This window comes from Mesoplodon densirostris, chromosome 14, assembly GCF_025265405.1.
Source record: "Mesoplodon densirostris isolate mMesDen1 chromosome 14, mMesDen1 primary haplotype, whole genome shotgun sequence".
Taxonomy (NCBI): Eukaryota; Metazoa; Chordata; class Mammalia; order Artiodactyla; family Ziphiidae; genus Mesoplodon; species Mesoplodon densirostris.
This window is the reverse complement of record NC_082674.1, coordinates 1,540,908-1,561,328: the sequence shown is the minus strand read 5'-3', so window position 1 is coordinate 1,561,328 and position 20,421 is coordinate 1,540,908. Positions and strand designations below refer to the sequence as shown.

General features: G+C 53.2%; 1 protein-coding gene across 3 annotated transcripts in view; it reads left to right on the top strand.

Moving 5' to 3' along the window:
• The window catches only part of MYT1L (myelin transcription factor 1 like), a 135,930-nt gene that overhangs the window by 81,321 nt on the left and 34,188 nt on the right, over positions 1–20,421 (top strand). For all 3 annotated transcript variants that reach the window (XM_060117030.1, XM_060117029.1, XM_060117031.1), the window contains exon 15: positions 19,109–19,171. In XM_060117030.1, the coding sequence (XP_059973013.1) occupies positions 19,109–19,171 (63 nt within the window). The remainder of the gene's footprint in view (positions 1–19,108; positions 19,172–20,421) is intronic.

Below are 20,421 nucleotides of genomic sequence, written 5' to 3'. Positions count from 1 at the left end.
TGGGGACTATTTAAATGTGACTGTGATGATGCGATTTTTCCTTAACACATTGTCAGCGCGACAGGACCTCCATCGGGGGAGGGGCCTCACCTGCCCACTTTCCCCTGACGCTCACGCATCTTGCCGGGCTCCTTGGATGAGTCAGGCTGAGGCTGAACGGACGCACTGGGAGAAAGTTGGGAAAGTGAGAAAACGAGGGCCTTTCGGAGAAGTTGGTTCCGGCGATGATCTGATTATCAAATGGTGCTGCTTCCACTCCTGCCGTGAGGATCACATCCACACTTCAGGCGGGTGACCCCCAGCTCTGCGCCGGGCACGGAGGGAGGACGGTGAGGCTGGATGCCCTTGCGTGGGAGACTAGCCTTGGTTTCACCTTGAACGTAGATTGCAGACTGTTTCACCTTGAGGCTTAAAGATGGCTTGAGAGATCCTGAGATGCATATTTCTGAATTCTTCAAACAACTGTCTACAGTGTATGCATACTTCATGGTACAAGAACTTTCTGGTGCCCTCCCCCTCTTGGCCCTTTGCAAAGCAGGCACGTCCCCTTGAGGTGACCTTCCTTGACCCTCCTCTCCATCCAAATCCACCCTGTCTACAGGAGCCCAGCCATGGAGCCAGGTCAGCCCTTCGCTGAGCTGGTTAATCCCCTCACCTGGGTTTAGATCCCACACCCAGGACGCCGGCGCCCTGGCTTCTTTCTGCAGACATCATGTTCCATCTTACGCTGTGGCTGTGTGGTCCCGTGGACCAGACACAGAGCGGAGGTTCCTGAGGACACCCCTCGGGCCTTCAGCATCCGGCTCCTGCTCAACAGCACTTTGCACTGTGCTGGGAACCCAAGCCATTGAGTAAATCAGTCAACGAATCAGAACAAGTTGACTTGTACGACACAGCCCGGTAAAAAGCCCAGGAATTCTGCAGGGAGAACTGCAAAGGGAAAGCAGTGGGGTCTGCAGGCAGGTCAGCCAGGTGACCTTGGGCAGATGCAGCCACGCCTCTGAGCCCCAGGCCTCCACTGTGGAGGGAGGGGATTCGGCCAGATGACCTAGAAGGTTCCGGTGAATTCGGAAACACTGTTGCCCTGGGTGCAAAGGAGGCAGTGGTGGCGGGCGAGCCCTATGAGGTCACCTCTGTACAGGGGACAGAGCCACACGTGGGCGGCATCAGTGGCAGGGCCATGTGGAGGTGAAAGCCTGGTGGCACATGCATGGCACGGCTCTGCACACGTTCTGCTGCCAGACACACATGGCGTCTCCTGCACCAGGACGGCGATTTCCAAGTGAGGAATGGAGGAAAGACATACCTTTTTGGCCACTGGATGGGTAGCTGGGGAGGAAGCAGCATCACTGTCCAGCGGGAGGCCAAGCCGCCCGTCAGCTGTGCCCTGAGCCCTGTGCAGACTCGCAGCGTCCTTGTGGGGCGGGGAGCAGGGGTGGGTGCGGAGGACGAGAGCCAGGCCCGGCCAGCACTGGCCACAGGTCAGTGGAGCTGGAGGGCCTGAGCACAACTCTGCAAAGGGGAAGAAGAAGCACTCCTCTCTCCCGACCACCAGACCACTTAGTCTGCAGCGAGGAGGGGCGCAGACAACCCCTTTACAGCTGAGGACCTAAGACTTACGGGAAGGGACAGCTTGCGTTATTCACGTCTACCCACCCCACGTTTAAGACCTGTCTAAGAAAAAGAAAGTGAGTTTTACCTGTTTGCAAGACATGGCTGTTTGTGGAAGGCAGTGAGATGCTTATCCTCTCGCCGGGGGAATCGGGGCGCCTCCCGTGGTCCCCCCCACCTCCTGCCTCCTGACTGTAGCTTCTCTCTTCCTGCCAAGCCCCCCCATAGACCCCACCCCCTCTGCCATCTCTGGCCGTCCCTGGCGGACCCTCTCCAGCACCTGTGACGTGTGTTAGATTGAAGAGATTTGCCCTTTCCGAGACTTTCAGTTCGTACATTTTTAGGCCAAATAACCTTGCGTATGCTCTCTTCTCCAAAGTTTTTGACTCCCAAGGAATCTGTATCTATTCACTGGACTTTCCATTTTTGTTTGTTTGTTTTAAAATGGAATGGGCTGTGTTTTCAGTTTAGCTCTCTCACCGCATGGGGTCAGGGCTCCCTGGGGGGCCACAGGCAGGTGGGCTCAGAAGGGCTGGGCTGAGGGCAAGCACAGCACCTGGGATGGGGCCTGGGTCACGCTCGGCACTGGACAGGTCCTTGGTGAAGTGAACTCCAGTCATTTTTGCTACTTCTGGCCTCTTTCCAAAGGGACGTCTCTTTCGGTTCAGCCACATCTTCCTGTCAGAATCATCCCGCAGTGACTTGGTCACGCTCTTGCCGTATACTTGAGGTGTTTGCCTTCTCTCTCAGGTGCTTCTGCTTTTCTCCCCGTGTCACGTCATGACAAGATTTTTTCGCCCTTGAAAATGCCTGTCTCTGGCTTTTAGTTCCTCGGGGCTATCAAATGGAGCCAGTTTTTAAGTAGAAATAATTTAAAATCTTGTTTATTGCTTCATTGTGAGTATTTGAGGTCTGTCGATTAACTGCTTTCTTTGTAAAATCCTTTTAAAAGTCCAGGCGGGACATTCAAGTTGCACTGATAAAGGCCCCTCAGATACCGGCAGACATTTTCACACCTTCGGGTTTTCACAAGTGCGACCTAAGAAGGGCAGTAAGTGTCGAGAGGTGACCTCCTCCCACCTCTGGGTGGTCCCGGGCACCCTTCCGGGGACTCAGGGGCAGGGCCAGGGCTTAGCGGCGAGGACCCCCAGCAGGCCTCCTGGCTCCAGGGCCCAGCCCTGCCGCCCACCGCGGGGTGACCTCTCCCGTCTACATCCAGAGCCGGGCAATGCGGACAGCCACCTGATGGTTCACGGTAAGGACGAGACGGGCTTCTGTCTGTTGAGGTCTCAGCACAGCGCCGGCTCCCAGAGTAAAGAGAGAGAAGAGTTTCTTCATGAAGGACTGAGGTCTGAGAGGAAACAGGAAAGCAGGAACGGCCCATGGGGGCCTGGTGGGCCAGGCCAAGGGCGTCTCCGCAGACGTGAGGCCAGCTGGGTTGGGGTTAAGGGAGGTCAGGGGAAGAAAGACAAAGATAATCAACCCCCAAAGTCTGACCCAATTCCAGCAACAAATGAATGAAATGGAACCTCTTATGTTTGAAACTCCAACAACTAAGATCAAAATATTTCAAAGATAAAAGGATTCCATTTTCCTAATATGTCTTTTTCTCTCTCTTGTCTAATATGGTATTATTTTAAAATGCTCATATCAGACTTGCAAATCAGGTTTAAAATCATCAAATAAAAATGTCCATCAGCCCATCAAACTCACATCAGATCTCACCCCCCTTACTAATTTCACTCTCTTCTCCCCACTTTCTGAATTCTAAAACATTTTCCCAACTGGCATATTTTGATCATCTTTTTCTCTGTCATTTCTTTATTTTTCAATGTGCCTTGAATACTTGCTTCAGTTCCCTTGCCTTTTTTGGATGACATGTGTTTTAAGATGAGCACATGGTGGAAACAGAGGCATTTTTATTCCCTGGGCATCGTTGTGGGTCAGAACAGTGCCAGAGATATTGAGAAACCCTCTCTTTTTTCTCTCCCCGTTTCGTAGATCTAAAGCAGACTAGACCCCGATGTCCTAGGCAGTCTAGTCTACAACAGATAGCATTTCAACTTTCCTGGTTACATTCTGGCTCCACCTGGGTGAGGCTGTACCCACGTCCCCTGGACTAGTTATCAGCCAGTGTACCATGGACCGTGCTGTAGTTTTTCCACAAATACCTCATCTCATGCAAACCCATTTTGATTCTTCCTGAACTTCTGTCTCAGGCGTGATCTTCAGGGAGCCTTTGATGTTAAGCTCCTGGTATCAGAACTGATAGCCTTGCTTTAAATCTCAAGTCCTCTTATACTTCATAGCATCTTATACTTTCTGGCACTTGAGTTCTTTCCAAGCGCTCCGCTGTCATTTCATCTGCACAAGCGATGATCTCAGCATCCATGGCGGCCCTGAGAAGCTGAAGGCAGACAAGGCAGGCAGCTGCTTTCAGGGTGCAAGGCCAGCGGTGCGTCTGGGCCAGGTGAGATGGAGGAGGGGGGAACAGGACTTGGGGACACAGAACGTCGGTTCAGATCCTTTATTCTGTCTAGCTGCGTGGTCTTCAGTGAGTTGATTAGACTTCTGACCTTCAGTTTTCTTATCTAGAAAAAGTGAGTGCGACGTCTTCCGTCGACCTTACAGGATGTGTGTGTGGGCCCCCCGAGGTCATGCTGCGCCTGGTGCTGGTGCAAGGCTGGGGGTGCTGAGCTCAGCAGAGGAGGGGCGCTCACGACCCTCCTACAGGGCAGGGTGTAGGGGGCAGGGAGGCTGAGCGACCTTCCCAGCATCACAGAGACTCAGCTAACGGACCAGGACCTGTCGGCCAGGCCGGTGTCCCTTCCAGCAGCCCCCAGCAGACCCTCCATTGGGGCACGTCCAGATTTCCAAATCGCTTTAAGGGGTCGGCCTTCGGGGTTAAGGAAGTTGCCTAATAGAGGAGGATTCCATTTAGACTCTAAGGCATGTGGTTTTCAGTTCATCAAAATAACGAGTTTTGGGTGAGGCTAAATTACACTCTTTGGGAAGCAGGTTCACTGATTCCAGAAACCGAACAGGGCTGCAGGATTAATAAGGGACCGTCTCGTACCTGGTAGCTCCTCGTCTGTTGTTTCCTCTAATAGCCATTCGCTGCCCTTTTCTTGCCCTTCGGTGCAGACTCAAAATACCAAATGTATCCATTTCACCAACAAATAGCTCTAGCAGGGGGCAGGATGAATAAAATGGTAAGACCAGAGGAGAAGAAACGACCATCTAAAACCCAGGTGTAGCTTGAGGGAATGGATTTCCACATGCTGGAAACTATTCCACCAACAGGAAACAGTTCCAATGCTGCGCGACTTGGAGTATCACACTTCAGCTGAAACTTCCAAGCCGCTCTTCGCACAGACAGGATTTCGGTCCAATCGCCCATAAACCAGAGGAGAAAATGATGTGACCAGCGTTTCTGGTATGTGGTAGGCGCTGATAAATTGCACAAATGAAAGATAAAAGTCATGGAAAGTGCCCCTGTCAGAATCCCACCAGAGCAGGTGATTCAGAGTTGACGGTGGACTTGCATCTGAGGCAAGGCTGGCGCCCAGGTCCAGAAGAAAGCTGCTTTCATTGTCTTCTACCTGTGGCTAGTCTGGTCCAAAGACAGCTGGAGAGCCACGGGCGGCAGAGGCGAGGGCTGGGATGCTTTGGCAACCCTCTGCGGAGGTAGAGCCCCCCCCAGAGCGGACAGCAGGCTCCTGGCACAGCCGGGGAGGGGCCCCGCGGAGCTGGGAGGCTGCTTCTCTCTGGGGAACCCCAGGAGGTGGAAAAGCCGTGACCTCTCCATGTCCCTCGTCCAACAGAGGGGAGTGGAGCTGAGAACAGCCAGAGAAAGGCCAGTCCCCAGGCGGCAAATGGTGACAGAGCGTGAGGACTTCCTGGAATTCATGGCGCTTTTCTGGCAAGGGAGCCAGTCTTCTCTGGGCCAGGAAATAATTTCAGTGAATCACCTCAATGAACAAAGTCTTATGACTGGGCTTCAGTATGTCCGGGAGCCTCTGTAAGAACTGGCATCCTACAGGTGGAGGAAACAACCCCCATGCTTGACACCTCGGCCTGGAAGCATGTGAGGCAAGAATGTACCAGGCCCCCCACGGCCTCTTCCACAAGCAAAGTGTGAAGCTCGTTTATTTTTACTTCGACAAGCAAAGGATGAAGCTCGTTTATTTTTAATGTCCTTTAAATTTAAACAGCTTATTAGGTCGAGAGCTCTTTTCCTGATATAAGAAGTGAGTGTCCTTGCCACATAATGAGGCAAACACAGGCTCCGGGTCCGTGCAAATTAGAGTCACAGCCCACTTTGGCCACTTACTAGCCGGGCAGCCTGGACTAGTCACGTGGCTTTTTTTGACCCGACATCTTTTATCTCTAGACCCAGGTAGACAGCAGCCACGGGGTAAGTCTGGGAAGGGCTGACAAGAGGGGGGACGTGTCAGAGCCTGGTGGGTGCAGGTCCCCGCTGCGGAGCACAGAGGCCACAGAGCCCGAGGACGCCGTGGTCCTCCCACCTGCGGAGAAGACGCTTCCCCTCAGCCCCACGCGAGCTTGTCCTCCATGAGCCTGTGGGTGTGTTGCACACACACGTGCACACCCAGCCCAGTGTGTCGTCCTTAGTAGCCTGAAGGGAAAGGATGGTAGCAGCGCAGGACTCTGATCTACGTCCTGGGACACAGAAGTGCCAACCGAGCTCTGAGTCACTGTGACTCAGACGGTCCCGGTGGCTCCGAGGGGTGCCGGCTGCAGGGAGGCCCCCGGCCCTCCAGGCCCTCAGAGCCCTGGTTCCTGAAGCTCTGAAGGCCAGTGTGTGTCCCAACAGTTCCTGGCTCTGGTCGTGTGCTGCCATCCGGGCGAGAGGCTGGCTGAGCTGAGCCCTACCCTGTGAAAGGCCTTCCCTGCCTCCCCGGCATCCCCACCCCTCCCCAGCCACTGGGGCAGCCTCCCCCTCCCCCTCAGCTCTCCCTGCTCAGAACTAGGTTTTCCCAATTCTCCTGCACACAGAGAACCAGTAGCAACGTGGGGATGACTGAGGGAGGGAGTTGCCATAGCAACTCCCTCCCTCATCCTGCGGTCCCTCCCAGTGTCAGGCAACCCTGCAGTGCCGCAGGGTGGGGAAGGGCAATGCTGCAGGGGGGATGGAATGTCCTCCAGACAGCATTCTTCCCAGCTTGGTGACACTCGCCCTGCCTTCTGCTCTGAAGGATGCCCCTCACCCCCCCGAGAGATCTCCCCACGCAATTGCTGATGAAACGGGAAAATTAAAAATTACTGCACTCCTCTGGTCTTCTAAAAGTTCCCAGTTAAAAAGGTCCTCTCCTTTCCTTCTTTCTCTTTTTCCTTCTTTCTCTTTTTCCTTCCTTCCTTTTAACAAAAAATAATTCTGATTCTTCCTTTACAGCTTACATAACAAAAATCATTTTTAAATGTGATTCATTTCCTATGAAACACATTTTTGGTTTTGGGCAAGTGAAGTTTCCATTAAAATATGCTCTGGAACAACCATATTTTTAAATGATTTTCTTAAAAATCAGATCCAGGTTGCCTTCCGTTAAACACACAGAGATATTGTTGACATTTACTTTTTCCACAATCGGCAGACTCCACAACATGGTTTCATTTGGAAGAGTTTTCCATGCACGTAATAATGGAGAATATGCAGTGACAATGCGTCCACAGTGACCTGGATCTGGGGTCTGTTTATCTCCCTAACGAGCACCTCCGCCTCTGAGCTCACCTCCCTGCCCACAGCTCCGCGCGGCGTCCTGGGTGTGAGTGGAACTGTCCACGGAGCCCCCTGCAAGCTGAGGCCCACTCCCAGGACAGCCAGGCGCCCCCCGGGACCTGCCCCAGGCAGAATGCCACACCCCAGGACAAGGACCCCTGTCCCCGCTGGTGATGAGTGCTCAGGAGGACCCGGCGCGTCCAAACCAGACCCTGTGACAGGAGGATACAGGCACAGAGATGGTTGTGAGCCGAGCAGAGGGGCGTCCGGACCGAGCGACCGGCGGCCGTGCGTGCGGACCCTCCAGGGCTGCTGCCCACACGTCCCCTCAGCCTGCCACGCCTGGAGGGCGGGACCTGTACCTGCACCTCCCTTTCTCTCGCCCAGTGACTGGTCCAGGGGACGTGACTGTGCTCGCTGTGAGGGGTCCCTCCCTGTCGCCCACCAGGTCCCAGCCCTCCCTGCCTCCCCTCCCCCTTCCTGGGGCCCCATGGGTGCTTATCCCCACACGACCCCAGTCTGCCCTCCCAGGCTCACTCCGAGCCTCCCTCAAATACGTCCTTTCTTACTTTTCCGGCTGCACCTGCTGCCACGGTCCCATAAGCGCATCCCATCAGACCAGCTGCAGGTTAAACCCACTGGCCCTCGAGCCAGCAGCTCGCAGCCAAGCCCAGCCTGGGGCCGATCCTGGGCACCTCTGTGCCTGCTTCATCTGTGAGATTGGGTGAAGGTAGAGGAACCCAGCACCCGGGGCTGCTGGGGAGCCTAGGTGAGCAGTTAGATCATCCGCTGCTTCGTGCAGGCCTTAGTGGCCGCTGGCACTCGCCCTGCAATGGCCTGGGACTATGGGGGTCAGTGAGAGTGGCCATTCTTAACAACCACACTGCACTGAAGCTTAAGTGGGCTCCGGGCCTGTCCTCCATGCCAGTGGCAAAAGGTCAGCAGCCTCACAGAGATGCAGGATTTCTGTGACCCAGCCCACCTTTAAAAAAAAAAAAAAACAGCTAAGTTGTGTTACTTTGGTTCTTTACTCCTGACGAAGGTCCTGAGTGCTGCTGGGCACCGTCCATCCTGTCCCTCCTCTGCCTCAGAGCTGGACCTCAGGGCCGGGGTCAGGGGAGGGGCAGGGCGCTGGGCTCGCCTCTCCTCTGCGCAGAATCCCCCACCCAGCACTGCACACAAAGATGCTCCCGACCTATGACCTGGTCAGTGCCACAGCCTTACTGGTCAGCAGGCTGACGCCCCCCCAGAAAGCATCCTCAGCCCTCCTCCCCCACAAGAGTAGCTGGGCGGGCAGTGCCGGGGCCCACAGACCAAGGAGAGGATAAGGCAGCTCACCAACTCTGGCTGGAAAGAAAGCCGGCGCTTACGTGGAGGACGGGCTCGCATCCTGAGCCACAGCTGAACGGTCCCCTGGCTACTGAGACCCGCTGAGACCAGGAAGGGCATTTGGGACAGGCCCCTCGAGCCCACACGCCCGCACACCGAAGCATCCACACCAGCGCTGGGACGCTCAGCACCTAGTCTGCTAATCAGAAACCTGAGAAGGACAGCAATGCTGCATGGATCGGCTGCCGAGGTCCAGGCTGGGAAGGAGAAGCCAGACGCCCCCTCGCCACGTCCACCTGAGCCACGGACACGGAGCCCAAGACGGGGGGCGCCGGCTGCTGGGCCCTGAGACCGGCAAGAGACAGGAACATGGAGGACAGCGCCCTGCTTCCGCGTGCTGAGGGCACCCAGGGGCAGAGGAGGGGGCAGCTCTCGGGAGGGTGGCCAGGAAGACCCCTGGCAGGAGGAGGTGGCGGGAACTCTCGGCCCCGTGATGCCCGGGAGGACTGAAGGGTCTGGACCTGGGGGGCGTGCTGGGGAGCGCAGGCTCCCACGGTGGGTGAGACTGTGGCTCAAGCAGACAGAGGAGATGGTGTAGAAGGGCCGGTGGGGACGGGCAGCCCGGGGCAGGGGTGCCAGGAGACCCGGACCCGTGTCCTCCTGCCAGGGGCTTGGAGAAGACCTCCCCTGAGTGTGCAATCACCTGGAGAGTGGCTGGCCCCCTGGAAACCCCTGCAGAGGGGTCCTGGTCTCCCTGAGGGGTGGACACTCGCGGACCCTCTGGGCCATCCCAGGCCGTGGAGGAAACCTGGGACCTCGGCCCTGGGGCCTTCAGGACGGTCACGGGCAGGCCCAGCCTAGCCCACCCAGGGGGGCCCCCTGCTCCCCGTGGCCACTCTGGCCCCCAGGAGTGCCTGTGCTTACAGCAGCCCCCTGAGAAAACTCTTCCTGAAAGTTCGGAACCAGAGGTCCGTCCTCCTCAAGAAAGCCTCTTGGGTTTTCTAGTGCAGGACTGTTTCCTAGAGTCTTCTCCAAGCTAAATGTTTCCAAATGCTTGTGCTTTTTCCCAGGTGACCTGGCTCGAGGCCTCATGACCTCGTCGCCCTCAGAACACTTGGAGGACCTTCCCTCCAGGAGTCTGTGCAGTGCCAGGGTCTTCGGGGCGCAGGGGGTCCATGGCTGGGCCCACAGCCTGGCCCTGGGGGAGGCGGCCTATCAGGGTGGCGGGTCGCGGGGCGGCCGCGTCTCACTCACGCCGTCGGCTCATCTCAGTCCACTTCTCGCCTCTGTCCTTCTCGGCATCTCTCTCTCCCTTCACTCCGGCTGCTTCTCCCTACTTGCCTTTCAGACACGTCCGGGTGGGGGACCCCCTGCTTTTCCAGCAGGCGCCTGGCGCGGACGCCTGCTCATGGGCTCAGTGGCCCTAAGGCAGCAGAGGCTCCCCTCTGTGCTCCCCCACCCCCGCGAACAGTGCGCCCCGCCCAGACGTGCGGAGGTCAGAGAGGGGACAGTGTCCGCCCAGCCCCAGGGCCCCCTACCTGACCACCCATGGTGGCCCTGGGCTGGACACAGGCGTGTCCGGGAATCCTGGGTCGTTCGCACCCTGCACAGCAGCTCCTCCTCACCTCTGCCCTCCTTCTCTTCCTCTGCCCGTCCCCACCGTGTCAGGCCTCTCCTTCTTGACTTGCCCAGGAACATCCTGACTTATTCTGGGCTCTTCCTCAGAGGAACGAACCTTCCCGATTCCAGACCTGCACACGGGGTCAGCACGTCAGGACCACATGGGTTGTCGATGCTCTGAGGCCCCTTCTGCTCTTGTCCCTCCTCGTAGTCGGAGGGAAATTAGGACAATCGGTGACTCTTAGATACCACTTGTGACTGTGCCCTGGATACAGAAATCATAGAAATGTGTTTCCACCCTCCACTCTGCCCCGTTTAGGAGACATTGAGTGGTCCCTGTGGGTCAGTGAACTGCAAATAGGGGAACAAGTGAACTCCTGTGTCTTTACAGTCAAATGAACTTCCCCCCAAATAAGCACTATACCATACGATACAGTCGTAGGCTAGGAATTATTGATACAAAGAGGACATTTAAAAAGAGTCTATTTGAGTAAAAAAGCACCAGAAGAGGAGAGATTTCTGTTCTAATCTCAGGTGTGTCCCTCTTTGCGTGACCTTAAACACATAGTTCACCTGTTTGGATTTGTCTTCTTACCTTTAGAGCAAGGATATCTGATGAATCTATTTCTAAAAACTTTTGCGAAACTAAGTGTCTATTAAATCATTTAAAATTTGACCAAAAATAAGATGTGAGACAGGGGAAAAGGCAGATTCCACAGAAGAAGGGAGGACATGCCAGAGAGACTAAGAGAGGAGAAAATAAACGGAAAAGGGTTTAAAACCAGATAGCCGTAAACAGGAGGACAGGGCAGGAGGCGAGGCTCGCGGACAGGAAGAGAGAAAACATAAAACGTGAGAAATTACGGAGAATCCCAGGATTACTCAGGTAGCAGACGGAGCATGGAATCTTTTAAAATTTCTCCTGCTTAGAAAAAAAACACTTTCTCTATGAAAAGACATAGAGGCTTTAAAAAGTAAAAGATCTATAACCATGACAACCATAAAAAAGTGAGAACACAAAAAGTAGGCACAAGCTTGCAGTTTCAAGGGAGCACGTGGCCGGTCCCCACGCCTCTTCTGCCCCGCACGACCTGCCTCCCAGATGCTTGCTGCCATCAACAGCTTAGGAAACGGGCCTGCTTTTAAATTATATCAGCCTCCTTCCTCTGATACCTCGAGAGGAGTTCTAAACCGTCTGTGGACAGGGAAGTGAGCTGATGGAGGCCACAGAGTCAGCGTGGCTGTGACCGTCCGCAAGTAACAGCCACGTGGCCCCGTGGCGTGGTCCCACTGAAGTCCGTGTCCACCTGGCAGGCGACGCTGGGCCTCACACTTGGCCTTGGCGTCCTGAGCCGCCCCTCCTGTCCCTGTGGCCTCGGGCAGTGGGGCGTGACCTGTGCATGAAGCCTGGAGCCTCCCCGGGTGCAGTGGCCATCCGTCTCCGTCTCAGGTGCCATCCCATTGGTTCGTGGTGTTGAGAAGGTTATCCTGGATGAGCCAGCAGCTCCCCCCGACCCCATCCTGGTCGGTGGGCTTCACCACCGGCCACTCACCAGTCCAGGGTCGACTTCTTACCACTAAAGACCAGTTGGATATGGTCACGGACTTTCTCGCCCGAGAGGTGGGGGACATGGGTGAGGAGGCTGTGAGGGCAGCGGAGGGGACCCTCACACATCCCCATCCCGCTCTGGGGCCAGAAGGAGCCCCCGCCCCGAGGGCACACGAGTCTCTAAACGCCCGGTTTCCACGCCATGTAAATGGTGTGACTGCCCTAGCGCTCAGTGTAACCGGGGAAGGTGAGTAACCCCTGGCGGCCCAGCCCGCACCCAGCCCCCCAGGCCCCTGCATGCCCGACGTGAAGCCCCAGCCGCGGCACAGTCACGGCGAGCGCGGCGGCCCCAAGGTGCGTGGACGGCTGGCGGGGTGGAGCGGCGGTTTCTCCAACAGTCACCTTTTGTATGTTCTTTTTTGCATGGGTCCTCCGCGTCCAATTCCAATTCTGACCGCGGCTGCCCCAGCTCTGGTCTAGCCGCTCCCCTGCTGCTGGACGTGCATGTGCTCCGGCAGCAGTGCCCCATGGACACATCCCGTTATTGAGAGGGACGTCAGGATTGCTAGGTACGTTGGCCGCCCTGGACAGGAGCCTGTCCCTGGATGTACCTGGGACGCCGGGCAGCGGGCAGCGAGTGGTTCAGTGTGGTGCCCAGGGGTCCAAGTTAGCTCCCGCCCCGACAGGGAGGCATGAGCAACACCGGTGCATGAATCGAAAGTGCAGAACTGCATGCAGCATGGACAGCAGAACTGGCGTCGCAGCTCCCGCTCCGCTGCCCGAACAGCCAGACCTGCACCTCGAGTGGCCCCCGGAAATGGACCCAGGAGAGGGCCAGGCCCAGCCCCCGCTCTGGCCGGGGCCAGCACCCCAGAGCCCTTATGGTCCAGCTTTGACAGCCAGGGCCTGGGCAGCATCCACACTCCAAGGGCATCCTTGGGGCCTGAGTGGGGGGATGGGCAGGAGAGGGTGCTCGCGGCTCTCGTTAGAGGTGACCCGAGGCTGATGGCAGGCGTGTGAGCCTCTAAGTCAGAATTTAAACCTACTAGTGAACACCGCTTATCAGCGGGTTGGATGGTAAGCGTATCACCCAAATGGTCTTTGCAGAACGGAGCCTGTGCTCTGGTGAGTGCAGGCAGCGGGTGTCGTGGCTCTGGTGAAACCCCTGCACCCACCAAGCCACCACCCATGCCCACCCCACGGCTCCGTGGGCATTCTAGCAGCCCTGGGTCCCCTATAACCACAACTTTGAACTTTATCTGTAGGATGACGCTCTGCTCTCTTAGTAACCTGAGGTCCAACCCATTCCAAAATGGTATCTGAATCACCAAAATGAAATTTTTTAAAAAAATTATGTTGAGGGTACTTTTATAATTCTTTTTCATTTATTTGTTTGTATTTGAGTGTTGCTTAAAAAGAAAAGTACTTGGAACCAAAAGAAAAAGGTGGTTTGGGTTTACATGTCCTATCTGAAATCAAGACTTTCACCCAAAGTCTACTAATATCAGAACTTGAAATGTGTAGAAATTCAAAATCCTGGGAGGTTGCAAGCATCCCGGGTAAAGGCCATCACATGACTCTTGGGAACAGGAGAAACTGGGGTGCGTCTTGGGGAGGAAGGTGGGAGGCCAGTCTGTAGAAGCCTCCCCCAGACCTCTCCCAAGGGCCGGGGAGGGAGGGGCACCCGCCTGCAGGCGAGCGGTGGCCGTGCAGGTGGTATAACACTGGCCAGGACCCCTGTTCCCCCAAGCTGCCATCCCAGAAACCCGCAGTGGCGTCATGGGTTTGTGCCCACGCCCTCAGTGCGTGTCTTCGGTGCTCCCGTGTCACCTGCTACTTTTAACGGGAGGCGGGAAAAGGGACCAGGTGAAACATGGGGCCTGGTGGCGGGGGGGGGGGGGGACAGCAGGAGGCTCCCAGTGAGATGTGCTTGGCAGGGGTCAGAGGGGGAGAAAGGTCAAACTATGCATACTCAATACCGAATGCCAAAAAAAGAGAAACCTACTGGGTGTTGTACAAACTGAAAAGTGATTTTCGAGATCTTGGCTTTCCTCAGAGTTTCTGGTCATATACCTAGGAAATTGGACAGAAGTGATGTATACTGCTTGTAAGTGACCCGGTTTCCTTCTGCTTGGAGAGAAACTTGCAGAGGAGCCGCGTAAGAATCAGCGTGTATCAGTTTTCTAGTTAAAAATACCTTTTCTTGCACTCCTCTGCATTTCTTTACTGTTTCCCATTTATATGACAAAAAATTCACAACAAAGATATAAATTTTTAGGACCACATCTCTTTAAGCCAAAACAATGTTTTTGAATTGAACTTTTTATATAAACGGGACAAGTCTTTTACGTAGGTGACCTGAATCATATTACAAATATATTTTCCTACTCTAGACGAGGCCTAATTTTACATTTTCATGGTTTCTTTTAAAATTGAGAGTATTGAAAATTGAGAGTATTTTGTGTTTTATTTAACAAGTTCTCCTGTTAGAGTGGTCATGAAAGAAAGGGACAAAAAAGGCTATTAAAGAAGCGCACCATGAAATTCTTCAAAGAACTCCCAGAATCTCAGTCTGACCTTTTAAATTATTATCCCACATGTTCAGTGAGCATTTGTCTGTCTGTTTCAGCTACTACACTCAGAATCAGGGCACGTTTGCAGGTCGACCTCGTAGGGTGGGTTCAAACGGGCGAGGTGAGCCCCAGGGACAGTTCAAACCTGCAGCAGTGCTTTCACCCTTTATTTGTAAGATTTTTAAAAATAAGCAATTGACTTTATCAAGATGAAAGACCATGAGTGTCCTCAAAACATTTTTCCCTGCAAACCGGCTCTGGGGGAGACCGGCCACCCTTGCCCCATCCTGCCGGTGTAGCAGGCAATGGGGCAGACAGGACTACACCGGACCACAACCACTCCCAGGCCCGAACACCCTCAGGGGTCCTGCTGCGTGGCCGGCGAGGCTGGCCTCCAGGTGGATGGAGAGAGACTGCCCGGCTCTGGGTCCTTGCCCACATCATGTCCGGCAGCCCTGATTGCTGAGAACAAATGGACGTGCATCTGAGGCTGCCCTGGACGCCTTCCTGGGGAGTCCGCTGCCTCCCTGTCGATGGGCCGATGTGACAGCCCACCTGTCTCAGCCCAGGACAGGCAGCAGCAAGGGCACACTGTGTGCATCGTTTAAGGAGAGGCCCTCCTCTTGCAAAAAAAAAAAAAAAAAAGCTGTACTTTAAATGCCTTAATACAACTACTTATCAAATCCTCATTTCATTTCAAAAGAGAGAGAGGATGACGGAATGTGATAATTAGGTATCTCAGGACTTCAGTCAGTAGATTGAACTGTTTCCATTTCTGCTACCCTGTGTCAGGCTCGTGCTTTTGTAAACGGGAGAAAAATCACAGGAAGGGGTTATCTGTCTTACAGAAGGATGAGTCAGAGGCACAGGGGAGAAGCTGGTCTGTGGCCACATTGTGTGATGTGCGCCTGTGCAAATCGGAGGATTTGCACGGTACGTACTGTAATGCACACATAGTAAGTTCCCCTTTGATGATACGTCTCAGACCCCTGTGGAGGTGTGAGCCGCAATGATTCTCTTGGGGGTAGGTGGTTAAGAGAAAGTCATGAGCACAAAGGGCCTTCCAGGATGTTCGGGCTCAGAGATGTTTCTGACGTCCTAGACCTACAAAAGCCACAGAAATCTAGTCTGTTCCTACTGAGAAGGGCTAGTTCCAGGAAATCAGAAATCCAGAAGTTTGTGAGTGGTCCTGATTTCTTTTTTTTTTTTAGATTTTTGCCTGGATTCTGCAAAAATGTAAACATGGCTTAAAGCATTTTATTATGATTTTTCTATCGATGTTCTTAAATGTCTATACAAGACCAATTTTTCCAGCCAGATAGTAACATGAACTACCCCCAAATTACTTTCTCTCGATATTGCTTAAATTCCAAGGCAAATGCAAAATCTCAGACAAGGCAAAGGATCACCAATATTTTTGTCTGGAATTTCCAGAGATTCTAAGATTATGTATTCATCATTTCCTGTCTCAGAGTGTTTTTACCAATACTACCCTTGGAGTGGAGAGGAAAAAATGAAGAAGCAAGTGTTTTATTTATCACAACTTTGCATCTCTAACCATAGGAACTTAAAATAGACCTGGTGCGAGTATCGGTGACAACTGGCAGGGAACAGGGAGGACCATCAGCTCGGGTGGCCTCCCCGAGGTGCCAGGCGCTGAGCGCCGAGCACCAGCACCTGCCTTGTCGGGAGTTTCCATGGAAACCCAGTCAATCTCTGCTGCCATTTCTAAACCCAAGCTGTGCAGCACATGCTGCTCTCTGATTTTATCCACGGGGGATATGGAAGATCCCACAGGGGCCTCCCTTCATGCAAAAGACGTGCTCTTAGATGGGGAGTTGCAAATCGGATTTCTGTGCATCGATTTTACAGCAGCCTCTTACCAAGGGTCCTGGAGCAAAGACCCCTTTTGTTGCGTGAATTGTCACATCCACGACTTCAGAAAACTGTGCATTTTTGAACGATGAGATTTATTAAAGCGAGGACATTTGTATGTACATCTCAGAGTTTCTAAAAGCCTTAAAGTCTTGAACAGGAACATGAAAATGAACACCATAGAGCTGGTAGAAGAAAGAATATTTGAGGGCCCATCCAGGGCTACCTCGTGTGGTCCAGAAGCACCATCTAAAGATGAAAACGCCAACTTAACACCCTCGAGAAACCAGAGCTGGCTTTTTCAGGGGTGGGTGTTGTGAGCGTGCGTTCACAGCCTGCACGGAGCCCTGTGGTCCTGAAGCTCCAGGGGACGGCAGGGTCCGAACAAGCACCGACAAGCCCCCTCCTCCATCCTCTGCCCCCGGCTGAGGGGCGTGGCCTTGGCGGTTTAATTTCCCCACATTCTCGCAGCCAGCAATTGGCAGGCCAGGGATTGAACCCCATCGGTCGAACTTGAAACCCTGAAAATAATAACAAACCTTTCAAGAAAGCCAGGCCTCTTTCTGGGAATGTTTATTCTTTCCTGACACTGTGAAAGCTCTGAAAATGAGCCAATAACATTTTCTTTGTTTTCATGGTGACAAAGGACATTTTAAAAGCCTCTTTTTTATCAGATGATGCATTTGTAAATGGCTTAAACACACATAAATTACTCCAAAATCCTTTTCTCCTTTTGTTTATAATTAGTAAATTCTGGTTTTCATTTGCATGATTTTGATTAAAATGCCTACTTAAATTTGAACAGAATATGTCAACCTCCTCCTGCCTCTATCAAAAAAAAAGACATTAAAAAATTTCTACTCATGTTTAAATAAAAAAATTTTAAATAAATTTGCACTAGGCGCTTAAATTAAGAAGACTTTAAGGATTTTTTTCTTTTGACCAAAAAGCAAGGCCACATGTATATTATTGGCTGGTAGGAAACATTTCTGCTTCTTGATACATTTTCGAAACAGAAATGCGCGTGGAGATTGGCTTCTCTTAGAATGATTTTTATTCCTTTCAAAATTTCCTCCCTCTGGGGTTAGGGGTGTCTCCACATGAGGTGCCATTTGGGAAATCAGTTAAATTCAGTCATTTAAGTCATTATTGAGGGAATAGTCTTGAGATCAAACTTTCAGTTCATGAACAGCTGTTACTTTACTGACAGTCAGGCCAACAATCTGATTCAGGGTATTGTTTTGATGTAAGGACAGCGTCAAACTCCTTCTGCCTCAAACTCCTATTTTTAAACCCTGATTCCACTTACACACATCATCAATTTCTCAACCCCTTTTCCCTCAATGCCTTTTTTATTCTCCCACAGCACAGTCTATAAACTTTAACCCTTCATAGGCTATGCCAAGTATCAACTCTATACCTTAGATCTGTAATCATGTTCCTTTTCTCAGGACTAAATGAAAATTGGCAGTTTCTAAATACCAACAATTGATTGCACATCTAACTGTCAAACTGTTACACTCACACCCTTGAACTCAGCCCAGCTGCATGAATGCCCAGCATACTCCCTGACACTCTCACTGATTTTGAGAAAGTCTGTCTGTAAGCAAGTAATCTGCTGGCCTTAACCCAACATCCAATATCCAGGGTGGCTTTCTGAGTGGAAAGCAAATTGAACTATCTTAGAAGCATTCACATTTATTAACCATTTTTAATTTGTGATTTTTGTCCTTGCCAGGAATTCAGATGCTCATTGAGTGGGGTGGGGAGGAGCACAGGGCATGATCTGAGTGTTACTGCTGGGTGGTAATATTGTCACTAAATCATCTCATCCTTGTTTATTGAGAGTTAAAATTTAGTGAAAAGAAAAAATTTTTTCTTAATTTTTGTCCTTAATTCTTACATTCCTGGTGGGTGCAAATGCAGCTGATGTAGGTTGAAGTGAAAGTGTCTTTGTAGGATGGCTTATTCCTGAGATGGCGTATTTAAGAAGTTCCACGGAGGGCAATGATCATAAAACTCTTTTTAAGAACATCTGCTCCCATTAGCACAGTGGCAATGTGGTAGTTAAGAGGCTGCACGGAGTTTCCTGGAAAGGTTTAAACACAGGCAGCGTAGGTGCCCAAACTAATCTCAGCGTGTCAGCTGACTTGGCTTGTTGACCGAGAGAGATCTGTGCCCTACTCCCTACTCAAGTCAGTTAAAAGTAACAAGGATTTTAAGGTAAATCAAAGCTACCTGCGTGCCCGATGATGGTCTGAAAGACAGCTAGTCTAATTCCCAGGGCTGGCACAGGGGGCTGCCCGCACCGGCCTCCGGGGCCAACCAGGAGCAGGGCTGGGAGGGGTCACTGTGATGGGCCTGTTGCAACGCTGCTGTTTTGAGTTTAGACGGGGACCAGCCTCGGGCCACCGTGTGTGCCTTTTCATGAACAGTCTCGCATTGTGTTCGGATGGTGGGGAGGCCCTGCGGTGACTGGTTCCACTGAACTTAAAGTAATAACGGAAGGGGTGGGAACGTGGGGTGAACACCTGGGGACCAAGGTGCTGCACGGCTGTGGAGGAGGGGCAGCTGCCCCGAGATCACTGGTCCCTGGACGGCACCGCTATGCGCGGAGGGGAGAAGGGGTCCGAGCCGCACCTGGTGGTGGACGAGGATGGGGATGCCCCACGAGCCCGGTGGGGACCCTCAAGCTCCATGTCACCTCCTCACCCAGGGAGGCTCAGCATTAAAGAGACTTTGGAACTGTATAAATAAGAAAGTGACTTGTTCAGGGGTTTGATGCCTTTCAATGTGCCTTTGTAATTGCAGGTGCCCCACTCCTGGCTGCGATGGCTCCGGGCACATCACCGGCAACTACGCTTCCCATCGGAGGTATGCACGGCTCGCTCCCGCAAGCACCCCCTCCATGCTCGGGACCCCTAACGGGGGCTCGGGTTGCCTCCACTGGTGACTTAAGGGTCTAGAGACCCTCGCCCACAAAACGGGGCTGTCCCCAGGGGCCTCACTTAGAACACCAGCTCTCGGGACCACGGCCCCCCTCTGACGTCCCCCTCACGGTGCCACCGGCTCCATCTGCCAGAAACGTCTCTCAAGTCACCCAGGAGCACGTCTTTCTAAATTGAAAAGGGACTAGAAAAAGAGCTAGGATGTTATAAGATGCCAGAGAACAGCCATTGAGAGAAAGCATGCTAATCCCACTGAGAGTGGATCCCTTAAGTATTGAGATTTGAGCCCCAAAGCCGTTCGGTTATTATAAGCATGGATCAGCAGAGCTGAACACACAGAAATGCTTGACCTTACAAATCCCAGGCCCCGCCGGTCCCAAAGAGCAGGGAGCTGCTAAGGACAGAGTGAAGAGTCAGTCGTACGAGACGGCAAGCGGCCCACGGTCGCTGAATAGTTTATAAACGTCTGTCTCACACCAGGCCCTATGTTAGAAGTGGATTGAAAGAGCCTTTTGGTACAACATCTGCACAAAGCTGGGTCTAGACCCCGCGGGCAGGAGCCAGAATTCCTTGTCGTGTTCAGTCAGGATCCACAAGCCGAGGTCAGGACAAGAGCCTTTCTGAACGGAGACCCCCGTAACTCGAGGTCTCCAGTGGGGAAGGGGCGCCGCGTCCAACGAAGAAACAAGCCCTGTTACAGCACAGCTATCGCCTCGCCAGCCTCTCAAGTCCGACTATAAAGTGGGCAGTCGGAACGTGGGTGAGCCCTTCAGCTTTAAATGCTTCCCCAGCACAAACAGCAACAAAAATGAAGAGAAGAGAGGAAGGAGTGGGGAGGAGAGAGGGAGGGAGGGAGTCAGGACAGGTGGTGTGGGTCACCCCACAGCCCGTGCACCGTCCACAGGCAGAGCGGATTGTGTGGGTCACGGGGCGTCCACACCGTGTGGCCGCCCAAGTGACCAGATCCCAGCGTTCAGAGCAGGGGGCGCCCCCGGGCTGCCTGGCTCAGCGTGGCTTAGAGACGGAGCTGGCAGGGTGGGCTGTTTCCTCCTTAAGGCCACAGGCTTCTGTGTTCACTTTCCAACCAAGTGGGAGCATCATTTCTGTGGCTCAGGTCTGGGGAAAGTAGGGATTATGATGACCAACAAGGAGAACTGAATTATTCGATTTATGGGT